This window comes from Erinaceus europaeus, chromosome 14, assembly GCF_950295315.1.
Source record: "Erinaceus europaeus chromosome 14, mEriEur2.1, whole genome shotgun sequence".
Taxonomy (NCBI): domain Eukaryota; kingdom Metazoa; phylum Chordata; class Mammalia; order Eulipotyphla; family Erinaceidae; genus Erinaceus; species Erinaceus europaeus.
Window position 1 is genome coordinate 71,171,033 of NC_080175.1, and position 18,465 is coordinate 71,189,497.

Genomic DNA, 18,465 nt, shown 5'->3' on the forward strand with positions numbered 1-18,465 from the left:
CTTTATACAAAACAAGAATAGAATATAAGTGGAACACTCAGGTCAGTTTTGTTTTATTTCGAGGTACATAAGAAAAATATTCTAGAACAATGGTGGCTATCATTGGAGGAGGGGGAATTGAACTCTGGTGGTTGGTGGAGTTGGTGTGGAACCATATATACCCTTATTATCTTTAATTTTGTATATTGCTAATGCAAAATTTTAAAAAAAAGAAACATATCCTGAATAAGTCATTTTATAATTATGACTATATATGGAAACTAGGTTAAGGAAATATTTAATTAAGGAGTTTGTAGAGTACTCTAGGTGAGAGTATTATTAACATAATTTTCACAATACTAGGGGCCGCTAGATTCTCACTTTCTCCATTTGCTGGAAAACTAAATTGAATATGTTTGGGACTGTACTCCTGCTGCCTCTCCTCTACTAATGTCATAGCTTTGAAATCAGGAACTGGGATGCTGCATTTTGTTCTGTTCATCTTGGGGGATTTCCTAGTTCCCCTTGCCCAAGGCTGACTGTTCTGAGATTTGTTATCCATAGGGCATTTGTTGCTAAATCCAAAAGTTTTTCACTTTACAGTGACATAAATCAGAATCAGGTCACTTTAAAATGAACTTTACTGCCTAAAGGGTACTAGACAACACAGAATTGCTCTAGGAAGACTCTCACTCAACCATAATTTATCTGATTGTATCTGTACTGAAAGTTACGGGAAGGGGGAAAGACTCTCTAAGGATCACTGAAATATGGCCATATTCTGACTTCTGCCCCTTGTCCCCCATGCAAGCTTACTTCCTAGCTAACCAAGAACTTCATTCCAGACATACTTGTTTGTCCATATTTATCTGAAATGTCTGTGCCTCTCTCTACTCAAAATATTTTGCTCATGTTTGTCCCCACATAGCACTAGATTCCTATGTCCAACATAAACACTTAGTTGAAAACTACAGCATACTTGAAATGGAGTGGAACATGGTGCTTTCTAGGGAGTAGTTCCTGTCCTCAGTCTGTACTCTTAGTTGAACATCCAAGGTTTGTACACAGTCATATTAGTCCACAGCAACAGCCATGGTTGCTTGTATACTGGGGGGTCAGTTACAGCTGTGTACCATGGACTGGATCTGCAGAAAAGTGTTGCATTGTGAACCTATACACTGTAGTCAGGGACATCTGTCATGGACCCCCACCCTATTTTGGGCCTGCAACCTTCCCCTGTAGCTTCTGGAGTGTGCTTATGCCCTAAAATACCTCAGGTACCCAAAGTTGGCCCCAAGACCTGCCACTGACACAGCCTCTTGCCACTGTGCACTCAACCAGACAGGCATGTTCATACTACCAACTCATGCTTGCTGGGTATCCCAGAACCCTTTGCAGTCACTCAGGACCATCTGATGCTCTTGCAGTTATTGATGCCTTAGGATCCGTCTGCTTGAACCAATGTAAATCTTTACATCTCAAATGATGATATATTTGGGTATTTTCCAGTTTTTTGTTTGTTTTGTCATTGATTTATTTTCTATCACTGATTTTGACGTCTATTCATGGTGATCAAAAAAGAGGCCGGGTGTGATTTTAATCTCTGGCTGCTTCCTCAGAGATGGGCTGTGGGCATAGAATCAATTAAGAAGCACTTTATTATTGCAGTCCTGTGGGATCTATACAATGCAAGCTTTACTAGCCACCACAGGCAAGTGATCAGGAAGTGTTCCCCTTGGTTGCAGTCATAGCATCCTGACTTCTGTTCTATCCAGGACTTATCCAGTACTAAAACATTTTTTCAGGGTCTGGCAAAATAGCTCACATTGTACTTGTTTTGCTATATATGCAACCCAAGTTTGAGCCTGACCCTCAAATGCATTGGGGGAAGCAGTACTGCTTTACTGCTTTGTCTTTCCTCCTTCTCTCTCCCTCTCTCTCTCTCTCTCTCTCTCTCTCTCTTTCTCTTTTATTTTATTTTTTCTTTTAATTTTACCAGAGCACTATTCAACTCTGATGCTTATGGTGGTGCTGAGGATTGAATCCAGTCTTTTTGCAGAACCATTATGGTATCTCCCCAGCCCTGTCTCACTATTTCTATATGAAAAAGTTGGCCTGAAGTGATGAAGTCCGGGCAATGACAAAAAAAATTAAAAATGATTTTTTTCATATTAATTTTTTTGAAGTAAATTGATCATAAAGTTTGTCTGGAGTATTACTTAGTCCAATAACCAGAGACTGAATTGTGTTTGTTACTCTCTGTTGAATACGACATTCTGAACTTTCCTTTCAAGCAGTGATTTCAAAGCATAAGTGTTACAGCTCCAGGGTGGGGAGACTGCACAGTGGCAATTCATAGAACAGGCGTGTGAGACATCCCAGGTTTAGGACCATCATCTCCAACCTATAGCTGAGTAGTGCCCTGGCTAAAACAAATGAAGAATAAATAAATAGCATGAATATCTCAACTCTTCCAAAGAAGTTAGTTATTCCCTGTGATTTTAAACTAAAAAAGAAAACATATTTATATATTATATATGAAAATATTATATTTTACTTATTTATTTATTAGAGATGGAGAGAAATTGAGATTGAAGGAGAAGATAGAGAGGGGGGGAGACAGACATCTGTAGCCCTGTTTCACCAATTATTCTGAAGCTTTCCCCCAGCAAGTGGGGACCAGGGGCTTGAACCTGGGTTCTTGCATACTGTAATGTGTGTGGTATAACCAAGTGTGCCACCACCTGTCCTCTGAGTATTTTGCTTTTTTTTTTCCTCCAGGGTTACTGCTGGGGCTCAGTGCCTGACTGCACTATGAATCCACTGCTCTTGGAGGCCATTTTTCCCTCTTGTTGCCCTTGTTCTTTATTGTTGTTGTTGTTGTTATTGTCATTATTGCTGTCATTATTATTGGATGGAGCAGAGAGAAATCAAGAGAGGATGGGAAGACAGAGAGAGAGAGAGAGAGAGAGAGAGAAAGATAGCCACCTGCAGACCTGCTTCTGTGCTTGTGGGGAGCCGGAGGCTCGAACTGGGATCATTACTCTGGTGCTTGCCATGTATGCTTAACATGCTGCCCTACCAGTGGCCCCCTATTTTACTTCTTTATACTAAAATGAGACATGAAAAAAAATGAGTAGACTTGTTCTTGTGTAGAAAAGTAAGATTGCAAAGAAGTTTCAAAGGAAGAGATTTTATAGAACTATATTTGACCCTCTATGTTTTTGCTGCTCTGAAGCTGTGAGCATTGGTAATAGGAAAAAAAAAAGGTTTAGAAACAAAATTTATCCAAATAAATTTGAACAGCTAGTTGACTTTACTCAATGGTTCATAAATTGGGCTGCATTCCATACAGCAAGTAAAAGGAAACTGTATAAAATGGAAGGTTTGAATAGCTAGGAAGAAAGGGTGCCAAGATTGTTAGGAAAACAAAATAATTATTGTTTCAGCCAAAGCTAAATTGCTTTTTCAAAAAGCAAGGAGGTCTTGACCTTCAGATTGCTAGTTCTAACTAGGAAACTCCAATAGTTGCTTCAAATTCTTCCTTTAGAAGAGACTAAAACATCAAGTCAGCTAGGTATTAAGTCTTGGTGAGATTTGGCATAAATGACTCCATTTGTGGACTGTTGTTTCTTTTCTAACAAAACAAATCCACATCCTTAATTTTGATGCTAGCATTTTTCTTTCCTCTTTTTCTTTCAGCTCTCTGGAGAAGTGATTTTGCAAATTGCCAATGAACCAGTTCTGCCCTTGAATGCTCTTGATCTAGCTTTAGAAGTTCAGAAGAGCCTCAAAGGTGAGTTTTCCTTGAATTTATAGTGTTTTTTTTTAACAAATAAAAAAATGGCTCAATGGATTTCTGTCAAGGCAAGGATAAAATCATGTGCTGTCTTATCAGTCACAGCAATGTGGTGTCTCCTTCTTAGGGAAGATTCTTGTGAAAGTAGCTGAGAACATTCTGGCTGCTAGGTGAGCTGGTATGAGGAAAGCTTCTGTGTAGATGTAAGAGCACAGATCAGATTGGAAATGTTTCACTTCCTTTTTCCCAGGAGATTTGATGGTGTCAAGATTCTGCTGCTATTTACAGGTTCCATGTGGGAAAGTACCATTCGGAGATCTGTTTTTCAAGTTTATTCCTGATAATCATTCAGCTCACACAAGGGTAGAGTGCAGTTACTGCCTGGTAAAACATTTCTGTAAAGAAAAAGAAAAAAAAAAAAAGGATCCCTGCCATGTACAGGGAGCCAGGTTCAAGTTCTCTGTCCCCATCTACAGGAGATAAGCTTTACAAACAGCAAGGCATTGCTGCAGGTGTTTCTCTTTCCTCTTTGTCTATTTCCCTCTGCCCTCTCAATTTCTCTCTGTCCTATCAAGTATAAGAAAACTTAAATAAAAACCAAAAAAGAAATTGAACATATCACATTTCACTAAAGTGCTGTATCATTCTATATAAAGAACAGCAGAGAAGGAACTCTATATTCTGTTCTTCAATCCCTTCATGTCTGAATTTCTTTCTTTCAGCAGCCTCACTATTATCTCCACTCCCCTTTTATATATATGCAAATTTTTCAATTAGGCTTCCAATTTGTCTTCACTGAACTTATATAAAGAGCAGTATTATAATTCCAGAATGTTCCCTCCTCCTTGTTGAGTCACACATCTAACTATCAAAGGCACACATCTCACTGTGAGTATTTATCTATAATCCTTGGACAGTGAATTAATTCCTCAGAAGAGCCTAATACTTCTGTACCTGAAAATTTAAAGCTTTTTTTTTGGTATCACCTGATTATTTAACTTTATTATTATTAGAGAGAGAGAAAGGGAGAAAGCAAATCACTACTGTATCTTATGCGATGCCAGAGATCAAATGATATAAGGCACTTACCTATGTACCAGCATCCTGACCCCTTGTATTGTGTCTTCACTCAGAGAATACTACAGCATAATTTCTCTCCATCAATGTTGCCTATGACTTGAATATAGTGGATGTAAAACCATGACCTTGGGAACAGTTGAGCTGGGTAAAGCTATTTGCTCCCATACTAAATGGCTTCATAATGCTGTGTTCTTGGCAGGATAAATCAGAGTCTTGATTTTTCCTACTTTTGCCAAGTTTCTGCCTCACTGTTGTTGTGCAGCTACTGGTAAAGAGTTCATTTGCTTTCTAATTAGCTGCTACTGAAACAGTGAGTCTTAGAAACTGAGCAAGTGAGTACATGACACTTTGCAAAATGATAGCAGAGCTATTGCACATAAAGGACTAAACATTTCTGTGACTAATAAAGATTGTTTTTCTGTAGTTATTTCTCTTTCCATCAACATCATCATTATCATCATCATCACTACTGTTGACCTCTGGGACTTCACTGACCTGGGTCAACATTTTCAGACAAAGTCAGAGAGGCAGAGAGAGTTGAAAGAGAACACAGCACTGAAGTTTGCTTCAGTGTGATATGGGGCCATGTTCTAACTGGATCATTCAAGTGAGCTATTTTGCTGGCCTGCAGTTATTTCCTTTAAGCAGTGATTTTACTTGTTATGTTTTATGTGATCTATTTTGAATTTTCTTTACTTCTCATTTTTTCTACTCTGGAAATACAGTTGGTACTGCATTTTATAATTAAAAGTTGCATAAGAAATTTTCAGAGACTAACTGAAGATTTTCATTTACATTATATAAATATTTATCCACCTAGAAAATAAAACCCTGCCGTTCATAGAAAGGAGCCTCAACGAATATGCTGCAAATTACATTACATGACAGAATTAGGAGTGTATTACAAGTTGCTTTACTGAGACTTATACCTATTATCTGTAATAGGTATATACTACCTCTGAAATAAAGAAAAAATGAAGTTATCAACTACACAAAGCCAATAAAAGCAAAACTGTTAGCAACAATATCATAATGCAAAGCTCTTCCATTTTTGAATAAATTATTTAAAACTATAAATATAGAATTTTAACATTGTAACTACCATGTGACAATTTTATGAATAATGGGCATTTTGAAAGGACAATAAGAATCTTAACACATCATTGCTATAAATACTCTGTTACCTTGTGGGTAGGTAGGGATCCCTTTCAACATCTGAATATGGGGTAAGAGATTGCCCTAGAAAAATTACACACATACTAGAAAAGCTTGTGAAAATTCCCCAGGGGGTTACAGAGTCCCCTGAATTCATTCATTCACTATTTAGCATATTTATTGAGCATCCACTACATACCTGAGCCATTTTCTGTGACTAAAACATAACAGTCAAAAACAATGACTAAATTAAAATCAGAACACTTTTTTAAGAAACATGCCTACAGGACTAAACAAAAGTGCTTGCATGCCAAATAATATTAAATTACTGTTATGCTCAAAGGAATTCCTGTTAATAAAACGCTTGGGAAGAAACGTGTATCCTTCAAATGGCACAACTAACTATAAGTGTATTCACAGCCAGCAGAGAGATATTAGGATATAAAATTAGAAACTTACTCCCATATTCCTGGATCCAGGCTCTAGCCCCCAAAGGGGGAGCACCAGGAATGATGAAATACTGACGCTGACATTTCTCTTTCTCTCTCCCTTTCTCTGTCTCTATAAGAAGAGAAAATGACCACCAGGAATGATGAAGCCTTTGCGCAGACACTGAGTCCAAGTGGTAACCCTTGAGGAAAAATTAATTAATTAAAATGGAGGGGAGAAAGGGAACGTCTCATAAGGGTTCTGCAAAAGACTTTCCAGCCTGAGGTTTCAGTGTCCCAGGTTCAATCCCCAGCACCACCATCAGCCAGAGCAGAGCAGTGCTCTGATAAAATAAGCAAATAAAGAAATAAAATTTTGTCCCAGATGAAATTTTAAGAGATTAGCATAAAGGAAACAGAAGATCTAAAATTTCTGAGATCTACAATTTCTGTTCTACAAGTAGAAATTGGGCAAAGAGGTAGAAACAAAGGCTACTAAAATAGTATAGCCAAAGAACAGTAGAAAAAGGTGACTGATTTCCTGAAGCCAAACGAATAAAATCTCTTGAAATGAAGGGAGTAATCAGCTATTTGACTGCTGCTGGTAAGACAGTGGGGAATAGGAGTTAGATTGTTAAAATGCTGTATTTATGAATTTTGAATAATTTAATTACTCCAAAGATGTCAGTGCTTTGCATTATGACATTGTTGCTAGCAATACTGAATTTAGCAGTTTGGAAGTTATTGGTGAGCACAACCAAATTTATTTTTAGTGAATTGGTATTAAAAATATGTGATTAGGGGCTGGGAGATAGCTCTTCCAGGATGGGGCATATCTTAGCCTGTATAAACTCTATGTTTGAGCACAGGTACCACATGGAAGCACCATGGACAGCAGTAGAGGGAGAGTTCTGTGGAGGACAGAGCTTTATTTCTTTCTCTCCCTCTCTTCTACCTCCCTCTCTGTATAGTAGAGGATCTCTAGAGGAAAAGAGAGGCCCAAGTGAAATGTGGCCACACAAGGATGTTGAAATTACCAGGAGATAAGCCAGGAATGGGGCCAGGTGGTGGTACACCTTACCATGTGCAAGGATCCAAGTTCAATCCTCCCACCCCGTCCCCACCTGCAGGGGGAAAGCTTCAGGAGTGGTGAAGTAGGGCTATAGGTGTTCCTTCCTCTCTCCCTGTCTATCGCACCTTCCCTCTGGATGTCTCTCTTTCTCCATCCAGTAAATAAAATAATTTTAAAAAATAAGCCAGGGATAACTCTTTAAAATCTGTATGTATGCAGAGCTGGACTTCACACATGCACGATTTTAACACACTGGACTGCTTTTTGATTTGGGTAGAGAGACAGAGTAAAGAAGAGATACCACAGCATCAGAGTTTCTTCTGGTATCTTTGTAACCCCACTTTGTACTGGGGTTCAAACCTGTACTGCATGCATGGCGAGGGAGGTACTCACCCTACCCACTGAGCTCGCTCTCTACTCAAGTACTTTTTTATAGAAGAGAACCTAAAACTAAAAGCTTTGAAGAATAAATAGTGCCCTGTGAATACTTGCATTATTGTTCTAGGTTTAGGGTTGGTTGTAAAGGAAGTCCCAGCTTCAAAAACCCCACACCATCATAAGCCAGAGCTGATCAGTGATGTAGTATAAATAAAATAAGTAATTAAATAAACAAACAAATAAATACAGGAAATGGGGAGAGGGGACACTTCCTAAGAGGGCTGCAGTGGATGAAATGTCATTAGGAGAGAGGCAGGTATTAGTTAAAGCAAGAAGGGGAGAAAATGTTCTCTGAATAGGCAGAGTAGGCAGCCTGTCTTGAAGGGTGATATCCAAAGGCACAGCAGTACAGAGAAGGGAGGAGAAACAAACTACAGATTTCCAGTGCAAGCCAGACCCTGCTAAGTCTAAATAAACCTCTCTGTATAATCCAAGGCTCTCAGCTGAATGAGCCAGGACCATTTTGGCTTCTTGCTGTTATACCTGAAGTGCTTCTGTTATGGGGAAAGAGCTTTTCTTTGTTCCATGGTTGGTTTTGAATTTTGTTTTCTTTTGATCTGAAACTCCTTGGGTCTCCTGTCATTTTCACTCAGAAAGGTGAAGTCCGACTTGAGATGTAACCATAGTGAAAATACACTACAAAAGGAAACCTAATACAACCCCCAACAATGTAGAGAAGAAAAGTATTTTCCATCACCAGGATGCAAACATTTGATCAAATTCATATGATTTGTTCCATTTAAATCTCTATACGTTTTATTTTAGTTATCATGAGTCAAAACCATTTGTCCTTCTCATCATCAAATATTACTTAGATGTTTTCTTAATTGAGGTGATTTAATGTACCTATTATACCTTATCCATATTATTTAAGTCAAAACAGAATACTTCAATGTACTAATATAGGAATAATAGCCAGATCCTATAAACAAGTAAGTAAATATCTTGCTTTCAACTTAGTTACGCTGCTAAATAATTTCACTAGCTAACTAGAGCTTATAGACCACATTAGATGAAACATATAATGGTAATGCTTAATGCGAGTTTTAATTGTTGATGCACATAGTTTTTGTTTTGTGATTAGTCTTGAGTTCCCAATTACAGTAAAAAAAAAATGACCTTCAAGTCTGAACTATAAAATACTGTTTCTCTTCACTTTAAGTATGAAGGTCTCAGGAACCCAATTGCATTTTCAGCGATGTAATTTTTGCCCCTTGACAACCGGCCATCTTGCTTATTTATTACACTAGTTTACAGTAGCAGCCGACCATTCTCACAAGCACCAGAAAGAAGGATAATTTAGCAGTGAATAATTTGTTTGCATTGATTTATGGAATGGCTCTTGAAGGCTCATTTTGACTGAGCGACCTTGACTCTTAATATTTGGTCAATGCCAAACACATAATAGTTAAAGAATGAATATTTATATGAGGTAAAGGAGATAAATTGTAAATAGTGACTGATAAGAAAACTGGTACAAGAATGATGCATTGGTGACAAATAAATGTGAAGGAAAAATGTACTCTCAAGAGGTGATACTGGTTTGTGGGGGCTGGGGCAGGCCTCAAGGATAAATAAAGTACCACCACACCTTTAAATATGGAATCAAATTGAGGTGTGAGTAATTAATAATCCTTACTGTGTTCGGAGTTTCTCACATTATTCCCTTTTAAATGTATACAACATCTCATAATAATAATTATGTAACTCTGATGTCTTTTATTTTGTGCTTACCATTTTAATTTGTCAGAGTTCTGCATGTTAATTAGCATCATTTTTTTTTTAAATCATAAATTACCAAATAAAGAAAAAAGTCATTTTCATCTGGTCTGGCTATGTGCACATTTACTTAATGCATACCAGACTCTGCAGGAAACATCATTTTGGACTGTGTGGCATATTGCCACCTCCTGATTGTCTCACTATATGTAAAAAGGTGTTGGCAGCATTTTTCTCTGTTCTTTGAAACACTGACAATACTGACTTAATCTGACTTTTTCCCCCTTGTTTTTATTACCTATGATAATTCATTAGTGTTAATCTCTTCATTGTGTAAGTAGGAAGATAGTTTACCAAGTTGATGATGCCACTAAGGCAGTACTCAATATCCTGTTAGATTTGTATTTTTGCATTTTCAAGTGTGACGTCACGTAGGTTCTTTTCTATAATCACAGATGATTGAGGCTCATCTAGTAGCTTGTGTGTTCTTTTGGATAAGATTATATTTCTAGTTAGCAAAATTAAGTCTGTACTATGCGCTTGTACACCTTTCACTCTTCCAGACAGCTCTTCTCTTTCCAATCTTGGCATTATTTATTTCAGTTTGTTTGTTTGTTTGTTTTTCTTGAGATAGAGACAAAAAGGCAGAGAGTGAAGGAGACCATAGCACTGAAGCTTTCTTCAGTGCAGTGGGGGGGGGGGGGCTTGGCTTGAACCTGAGTCTCACACATGGCAAAGGAACACACTAAGTGAGTTATTCCATCTGCCTTATTCTAGTGACTTTGCATTGCCTTTCAGAATCATAGAACTTGATTTGTACAGTTTCATACCCGTGTGTGTGTGTGTGTGTGTGTGTGTGTGTGTGTGTGTGTGTGTGTGTGAAGTTCACCACACCCAGCACCAAAGTCCCTTTGCTTCAAAATACTGTTGCTCCCCTGTTCTTTTTGTTAACCACCATGGTTTTCAGTGTGTGGGAGTCAGTATGGTTATTCTCATTTGGCTTGCAGGTTTGTTTGTTTTACATTCCACCTGAATGAAAACATCTGGCAGTTGTCTTTCACATCTTGTTTCACTTAGCATAATCCCCTCTAGCTCCATCCATTTTGTTGCAAATGATACAATATTATCTTTAAATTAATTACAAATAATTGCAGCTCTAAGCTTTTCTATAGATAAATGGAGGGGTACACTAGGAAACTTTCCTGGGGTCTTTCCTATGGAGTACAGTGTAGTTCATCTGACACTATTAATTTCCAATGGAATTCATTCATTTCCATGGGAATTATGAATTGAAAATAGAACTTCCTTTCTTAGGCTATGGCAAGTTATGTGCCCTAACAGTGACCTGTCTCTCAGGCCCTAACCTACCTGAGACATAGCTTACCTGCCTTGTTCAAACTAACTGAGAAATTTGATGAAATTGGCCATCCAACAATTCAAAAACACAAGTTTACTCTTATTCCCTACTACATTCTTGTATGAATTCTGACTGTGTAACTTTATTGAAAGTTATTTTCCTTTTGTTGATACTCCACACATAGTTCAATAAAGGTTCTGAGAAAGCTGGATCTGATTGTAACAAAATCTGATTGTCACTCATTATCAGGATTTGTCTTCCCAAACCAGTTATTTTTCTCTCTCCTTCACTGGCTGTCTCTATCCAATAAATAAATAATGATCAGTAAGGAAGAAAGAAAGAACTCTTACTTTCATGTTAATTACCTTTATTCATGCCTTTTTATTTTTTGGTTTCTTAGTTTGACCAAAATATAATTAAACTCACATGTCCTACTAAATATACAACATCTTGTCAAATAAAAGAAAAATAAAGGAGACATGATTTTGATTCATTCAACAAAGGTTGTTTAACTTTTCTAAAGCATTCAATATCTAGATCTTTGGTAGAAAATATAACACAATAGCAGCATCTGTGGGCCAAAACATTGGGCTCTTAGTTCAATTTCTTTGTCAGGTAGACACATATTTAGAGGAAAATCCATTGTAGGCAATATGTTGGAAATTTTATTATATTTTTATCTGCCTTGATCACTTAGAGCTTCAGATGGATGGGCAATCTTTAGATCATGGTGTGTGTGTGTGTGTGTGTGTGTGTGTGTGTGTGTGTGTGTGTGTGTGAAGCCTAATTCTCTTAAGCATGCCACTTTAGCATCTCTGAAGATAGATTTTTTTTCTGCTTTCCGTGTAGGATATAATTGTCTACAATCTTGATGGATGATGTAAAGCTAAATAATCTTTTGCATTTACATTGTGGAAAATACTGTTAAATTATTTGGATCTCTCTTGGTCAAATATTTAATTACTACATTTCTTCCTCAGCCTAAGATTTCTTTTTGTTCAACTTTAAGTAAGCAACTGAGATGACTCATTATGATTCATCCTAAAGGAGGCAGCATAAAGAATAGCAAATGTAGGATAATAAAGGACTGACTTTTCTGTCCCCTGGCTGAAATCACATCAGCGATTTCTTTTCTTCTCTTTAGTGATGTCACAAGATATTTTTAAGATGACATTAAGTAACAGACATTTTCCCCAAAATAATGTTCTGTTTTTCTTTTAACCACTGTGTTATGTGGAACATAAATCATGCGTTTTCTTGTCACTATAAATCAGTAAAGTATAGTCTGTGATTGTGCAATTGTTAGCACCTTTAAAACTGTGATAAGCTTATCCACATAAGAATAGATTCTGTGAAATACTATTAGAGTGAAACGCTGTGTTTGTTTGATAAAAAAAAAATGTAGTTTTAGAGTATGACCAGTCCATTTCACTCTTAATTTAAAATGAAATTGAATAGGTCTTAAAGAATACAGCTGCAACATAATAGCAACAGATTGAAAAATGGAAATAAACTCAGATGTACAGCTACTTGGGTTATGAAACCCTGAAGAGAGAATGTTCATACTACACAGTAAGAATTGTTTTTTTTTTTTTTTGAATGCACTATTTCTGTGGGTGCAGCAAGAGAGGATATGGTTAAACAAAACAAGTCAGGAGAAAAAGATGGTTTCACTCACCTGTAGGATATAACAGGTCAAAGAATAGGCACAGGAAAAGGCAAGAAAAAGCAAAATCTTGAATTTGAACTGCAGAATGGAGTTTGTCAAAGGCAGAGGGTAGAGGAAGTTTCAAGCACTGAAGGGTTCTGGTGGACTTTGGTGGAGAGATACTGACACCGGTGGTGTGTGATATTCCCAGAAAAACAAACAAGCACCATTTGAAGTGGTATGAAACTGTATCCTTAAAATACATACAGCCTTGTACACCATATTTAAGTATTTTATTTATATGTATTCATTTATTTTGGATAGAGACAGAGAGAGAAATTGACAGAAGGGTATCTCGAGATAGAGAGGAAGAGAAATATATCTACAGCACTGTTTCACCACTTATGAAGCTTCCCTCCTGCAGTTGGGGACTTGGAGCTTGAATTGGTCTCTTTTTGCATTGTAACATGTGCACTCTACCAGATACTATACCACTCAGGTTCCTGTACACCATTTTTATTTCAACTGAAAATAGACTTCTGGAGCCAGACCACGGTGCGTCTAGAGGAGCACACATATCGTCATACTCAGTATGACACGAGTGCTTGAACTCAAACCATGTGCATAACAGGTATGAGCCCTACAGTTGAAACATCTTCTGGTATTTCTTACTGGGTGAGGCATTTCTTCAGAATAGAATTTTACCTGTATATTCCTTTGCCTCCTTTCCAGAACTTATAGATCAATACATATATAGATCAACTCACTCATTTATCTTACTTTGAGATGAAGGCTGTTTCTGCTTGAACTTTAGAAGTGTGTTTCAGTTGTCTCTTGAGTAATATCAAGGTAGTCTCAGTAGGCAGCATCAGTTATTTTGTATGCCACTAAACTTGTTTTTCAATATTTCTTACAATGTTTTAAACACATAGTGACTTTTCAGTTGAGGCAAAAATGTACAAGGATTGTTTTTTAAAGGTGTTCTTTGTATGATCCTTTTCCTCTTCACACATTTGGGAGGCTAGCCTGTGAACAGGAAAAATGGGTTCAGATTTATAGACAATATAAAATAAATCAAGGATCAGTATTCAAATAGATATGGGAATAATAAGTGTTATACAATTATGCTGAGAGGAAGCAAGGGCTGGGAAAAGTGAAAAGGAGTAGCAGCTCTGAATAAAATCATCGGTAGGACTGTAAATGTGTGAGTTGTTGATAATGTGCTTAGTTTGTAGAAGCTAGGAATAGTAACTTATGTTTACATAGTGATTTACTTGTGTTTCTATAGTGATTTACATTGCTTAAGGAGTGAAATTGCTCTTCTCCCCAAAGAAGCTAAAGGACAATAGTATCAAGTGATCTAATCAAGATCATAATGAAGGCCAGAGAAATAGCTCAGCTGAGAAGGTGCCTGTTTTTCCAGGCACATAACCAGGTTCTAATCCAGCCCTTATTCCTCTGGGGGAAGTTTTGGGTGCTGTGGTATCTTTCTCACTCTTTCTTTCTTTTTTTAAATCTTTATTTATTGGATAGAGACAGCCAGAAATCAAGAGGGATGAGGGTAATAGAGAGGGAGACAGACAGAGAGAGACACCTGCAGCACTGCTTCAACACTCGCAAAGCTTCCCCCTACAAGTGGGGACCGGGAGCTTGAACCCGGGTCCTTGTACATTGTAATACGTGCGCTCAAACAGGTGTACCACCAACCGGCCCCTCTTTCTCACTATTTCTACGGAAAAAGTCATTTGGAGTGGTAATCCACCAGCAGGAATAAGAACAATAGAAAAAATAGACCACACTGATAATATTTAAGTACAGTCCAGACTCTTACCTACTTTTTGATACTAAGTTCTTGGCTTACAGTCTTCCTGCACATATAACTTTAAGAAAAACGTATTAACCCTCTCTGGAAAAGTGCTTGTATTTTTTACATAGTAAGCCTGAACTATAAAGGACATCAATCAGTGCTATGTTTTCTGGCATTTCCTGTGTCTTCATGAAGTTTTCATATTCCTAAGAATATTTCTATGGGTTACTGGGAAATCCTATTTTAATTTGGCTTAATTTTATTTTAATCTATCATTATCCATATCCAATTTCTACTTGGTTTCCCTTTTCAGTTACTGAATTTTTAGAAAATAATAAAACAGTAAAAAAAAAAAAAAGCAATTGTTTATCCTGATTATGAAAGAAAATCCCTTTGAATGATGTTGTAGGCATTATTTAAAAAATGTTTATTATTACTAGATTATTTTTATCAGTGATTTAAAAATGGTTTACAAAATTACAGGGGTATATTTCTACACCACATCAACCACATTTCTGACACCCTATCCCAATATGCATCCCTTTTACCAATGGATAACCACCTTAATTGTCACAAACCAACCACCTTAGTTGTTGGTTACATTTTTTTAATTTATATTTTGATTCTTTCTATTGAATATATGAGTAAAACCATTTCTAACAGCAGTTTCTGTTAGAAAAAATGCAAGCCACTTGGAAACAGATAAAACTATAGTAGTAAGAGTCTTTGACCTAGACTTTGCACCAACCCACTTTTAAAAGATTGCAGAGTAGGCATTATTTAATATATTTAAAATGAGAGATTATCTTATAATACAGTAGCTGCTCACCTAAATTCCTAAGTGGCTACCACATATCAGATTTTGTGCAGGATCTGGAGATACCCAAAGAAGATATTTTCTGGGAGTACTTCTTGTTCAAATAAATGAAAAAACCAACAGATAGTAGTTGAAAATATTAAAGGTGCTGTGATCAAAATACATGAAGTTATATGCCATAAACATTTTTAGATACTGGGAAGATATCAATGAATAGATGGAAACTCTTCCCTCATGGAGCTGTTAGAATTATAGGGACTTTAAAGGTCATGGGTATCAAAGAAACTGTGATATGAGGTCAGAAATATTTACCTAGAAACATTTATTTCTGGATCTTCGTTGAAGGAACAGCCCAGATCTAATTGGCATAGAAACAGCTATTAGGACCCTTTGAAACTGTCAAAATAATTGAGTGAACACTGGAAGTGAGGTGACTTTTCAATTTGAAAATTCGTACCCTGAAGTGATTCTGAGGTTAGGCTGGGTGGTAGGTTTCTACTGTCAGGGGCCTTTCTGGAAGCAGCCAGTTCCTCAAGCTATCAATTTTCTACACCCAGAACACCATGAAAGATAAATTCATTTAAAGCTAAATAAGGTAGAATGGTACAATTTGTCTCACTTGATTCAATAACAATGTCTTCAATTTTGTAGTTTATGTTAGATCAGTACAGATTTTTCTTTCTTAAATGGACGACTTTCATGGATGTGGTACTTGTTTTTCCTGTTGTTCAGTCTTTGAATTCAAATAGAAAGAATCTGAATGTGCCTTAATCCATTTTGCAAAGATATTCTAAGTTCTCCATCTATAAACTTTGATGAATCATCATCATTTAAGATAAACTCTTATCTTCATAAAATGACGTTATTATTATTGCTGTATTAGAGGACTACAGTTTTTCAACAAACAAAATATTTCCTCTCAAAAATGTTAAATTTCATAGTGTGGAATTGAACAAGATAATTAATGAGTATGGAATATTTGAAAACATCACTGTGACTAAATCTTGTGAATGCCTGCAATTCATTTTGTTTTTATTGCAAATTTCATTGACAGGAGAGTTATAAAGAGGGTTAGCTCTTTGTTATCCTTAGGAAAGTTAGGTTTTTTTGTTTGTTTATTTTGTTTTGTGTTTTTCAGAACACTGCTCAGCTTTGGCTTAGGGTGGGAGTGAGGATTGAACTTGGGACTGTTGGTGCCTCATGTATGAAAGTCTTTTTTCATTACTATCATGGTATCTCCCCAGTTCTATAGTTTTCTTTTGATATTGGAATCTACTTTGCTTATTCAGTAAATAATTACTGCGTATCAGCTATGCTGGGTTCTAAAGTAAGGAGACAGGTTCTATTGGCAAGTAAAGTAGTCCCTAGGAAATGAAAGTGAGATACACTAAAGATGAATGTATTAGAGGTTGATAGTTCTGAGGTAGACTATTTTTGTACAGCAACTAAATTTAATCTTGTTTTCTTTCTCTTAGCACATCATCTCTTTCTTTAAAAAGATTTTATTTATTTAATTATTTATTAGATAGAGACAGGGAAACTGGCAGGGTAGAAAGAGAGAGAGATACCTGCAGTCCTGCCTCACCACTTCTGAAGTATCCCCCCTGCAGATGGGAGCCAGGGGTTTGCACCCGGGGTCTTGTGCACTGTAATGTGTGTGCTTAACCAGGTGTGCTACCACCAGGCCCTTCATATCACTTCTTTTTTTGTTTCTTTTTTTTTTCTTTTTCTTTTATTTAAGAAAGGATTAATGAACAAAAACATAAGGTAGGGGGGTACAACTCCACACAATTCCCACCACCCAATCTCCATAACCCACCCCCTCCCATGATAGCTTTCCCATTCTCTATCCCTCTGGGAGCATGGACCCAGGGTCATTGAGGGTTGCAGAAGGTAGAAGGACAGGCTTCTGTAATTGCTTCCCCGCTGAACATGGGCGTTGACTGGTCGGTCCATACTCCCAGTCTGCCTCTCTCTTTCCCTAGTAAGGTGTGTCTCTGGGGAAGCTGAGCTCCAGGACACATTGGTGGGGTCTTCAGTCCAGGGAAGCCTGGCTGGCATCCTGATGGCATCTGGAACCTGGTGACTGAAAAGAAAGTTAACATACGAAGCCAAACAAATTGTTGAGCAATCATGGATCCCAAGCTTGGAATAGTGGAAAGGAATTGTTAGGGGGGTACTCACTGCAAACTCTAGTGTACTTCTGCTTTCAGGTATATATTTTGCAGTAGTTTATGGATACGTCTGAACATAAGCTCTCTCTCACAGAAACTGGTGTATATCTAGGTTTTGGGACTTTGTTAGAAAGTGAACTACCTGAGATGAAATTAGAGTGTACTATAAAAGGAAAGGTCTCATCCGAGTAATGAAGCTGAAGGGTTGTCATTAGACATGTGAAGTCTCTGGACGCAGTCTGAGGTGAAGCATGTTGAGGTGGCAATCATTGCGTTGGTTAGGTTGTGATCGGCGGATGCAATATTATTTGGTTTGGATTGGGAGATGCATACGGGAAAGTGGGCCCTATCCAAGGGTTCCAGGACTGGGGGAAGTAGGGGCTCTATAGTGGAGATGTGAGGTTCCTGCTGTCTTAGGGTTCAAAAAGACAATCGATAGTTAATGTTATCATCACATTATCTGTTAATTGGGTTAACTTTGAAAAGTCCTTTTGTTATGGTTCGCTGTACAGTATCCAGTATCTTGTATATAGCTGTGCTATTGGCTGCTTCTAATCTACTTGGTCTAGGCTTTTGAGAGAGTCCGCATATCAAATACACAGCCTGTATATTAAAAAGATTCAGTTTGTGTTTTGAGAAACTTTGAGACATACAATTGATTTTCCCCCTCTCATATTAATTAACTACTGATTTATATGCAGTGTTTCTTAACCTGTAATGCATGTAGAATATTCTGACTAGCTTGGTGAAATAAGGTTCCTGTGAGGTACTTTTAAGGAGATCCAGTAGGCCTAGGAATCTGCATTAAAAGACTGCGTACTGGAGCTGGGTGATGGCACACCTGCTTAAACTTATTCAAGAACCCACACAAGGACCCAGGTTATCTGTCTTTCTTTCTCCCCCTCTCCCTTCCCCTTCCCTATCAACTTTTCTCTGTCCCATTGAATAAAAAGGGGGGGGGGGTGTTTGGGGAACTGAAAACCTTTGAACCT

The 18,465-nt window shown here is 37.4% G+C and overlaps 1 protein-coding gene across 5 annotated transcripts in view; it reads left to right on the plus strand.

Annotated features, from left to right (window-relative positions):
• The window catches only part of NAALADL2 (N-acetylated alpha-linked acidic dipeptidase like 2), a 1,374,776-nt gene that overhangs the window by 1,310,996 nt on the left and 45,315 nt on the right, over positions 1 to 18,465 (plus strand). For all 5 annotated transcript variants that reach the window (XM_060171978.1, XM_060171980.1, XM_060171981.1 and 2 more), the window contains one exon: positions 3,682 to 3,775. In XM_060171978.1, coding sequence (XP_060027961.1) covers positions 3,682 to 3,775 — 94 coding nt within the window. The remainder of the gene's footprint in view (positions 1 to 3,681; positions 3,776 to 18,465) is intronic.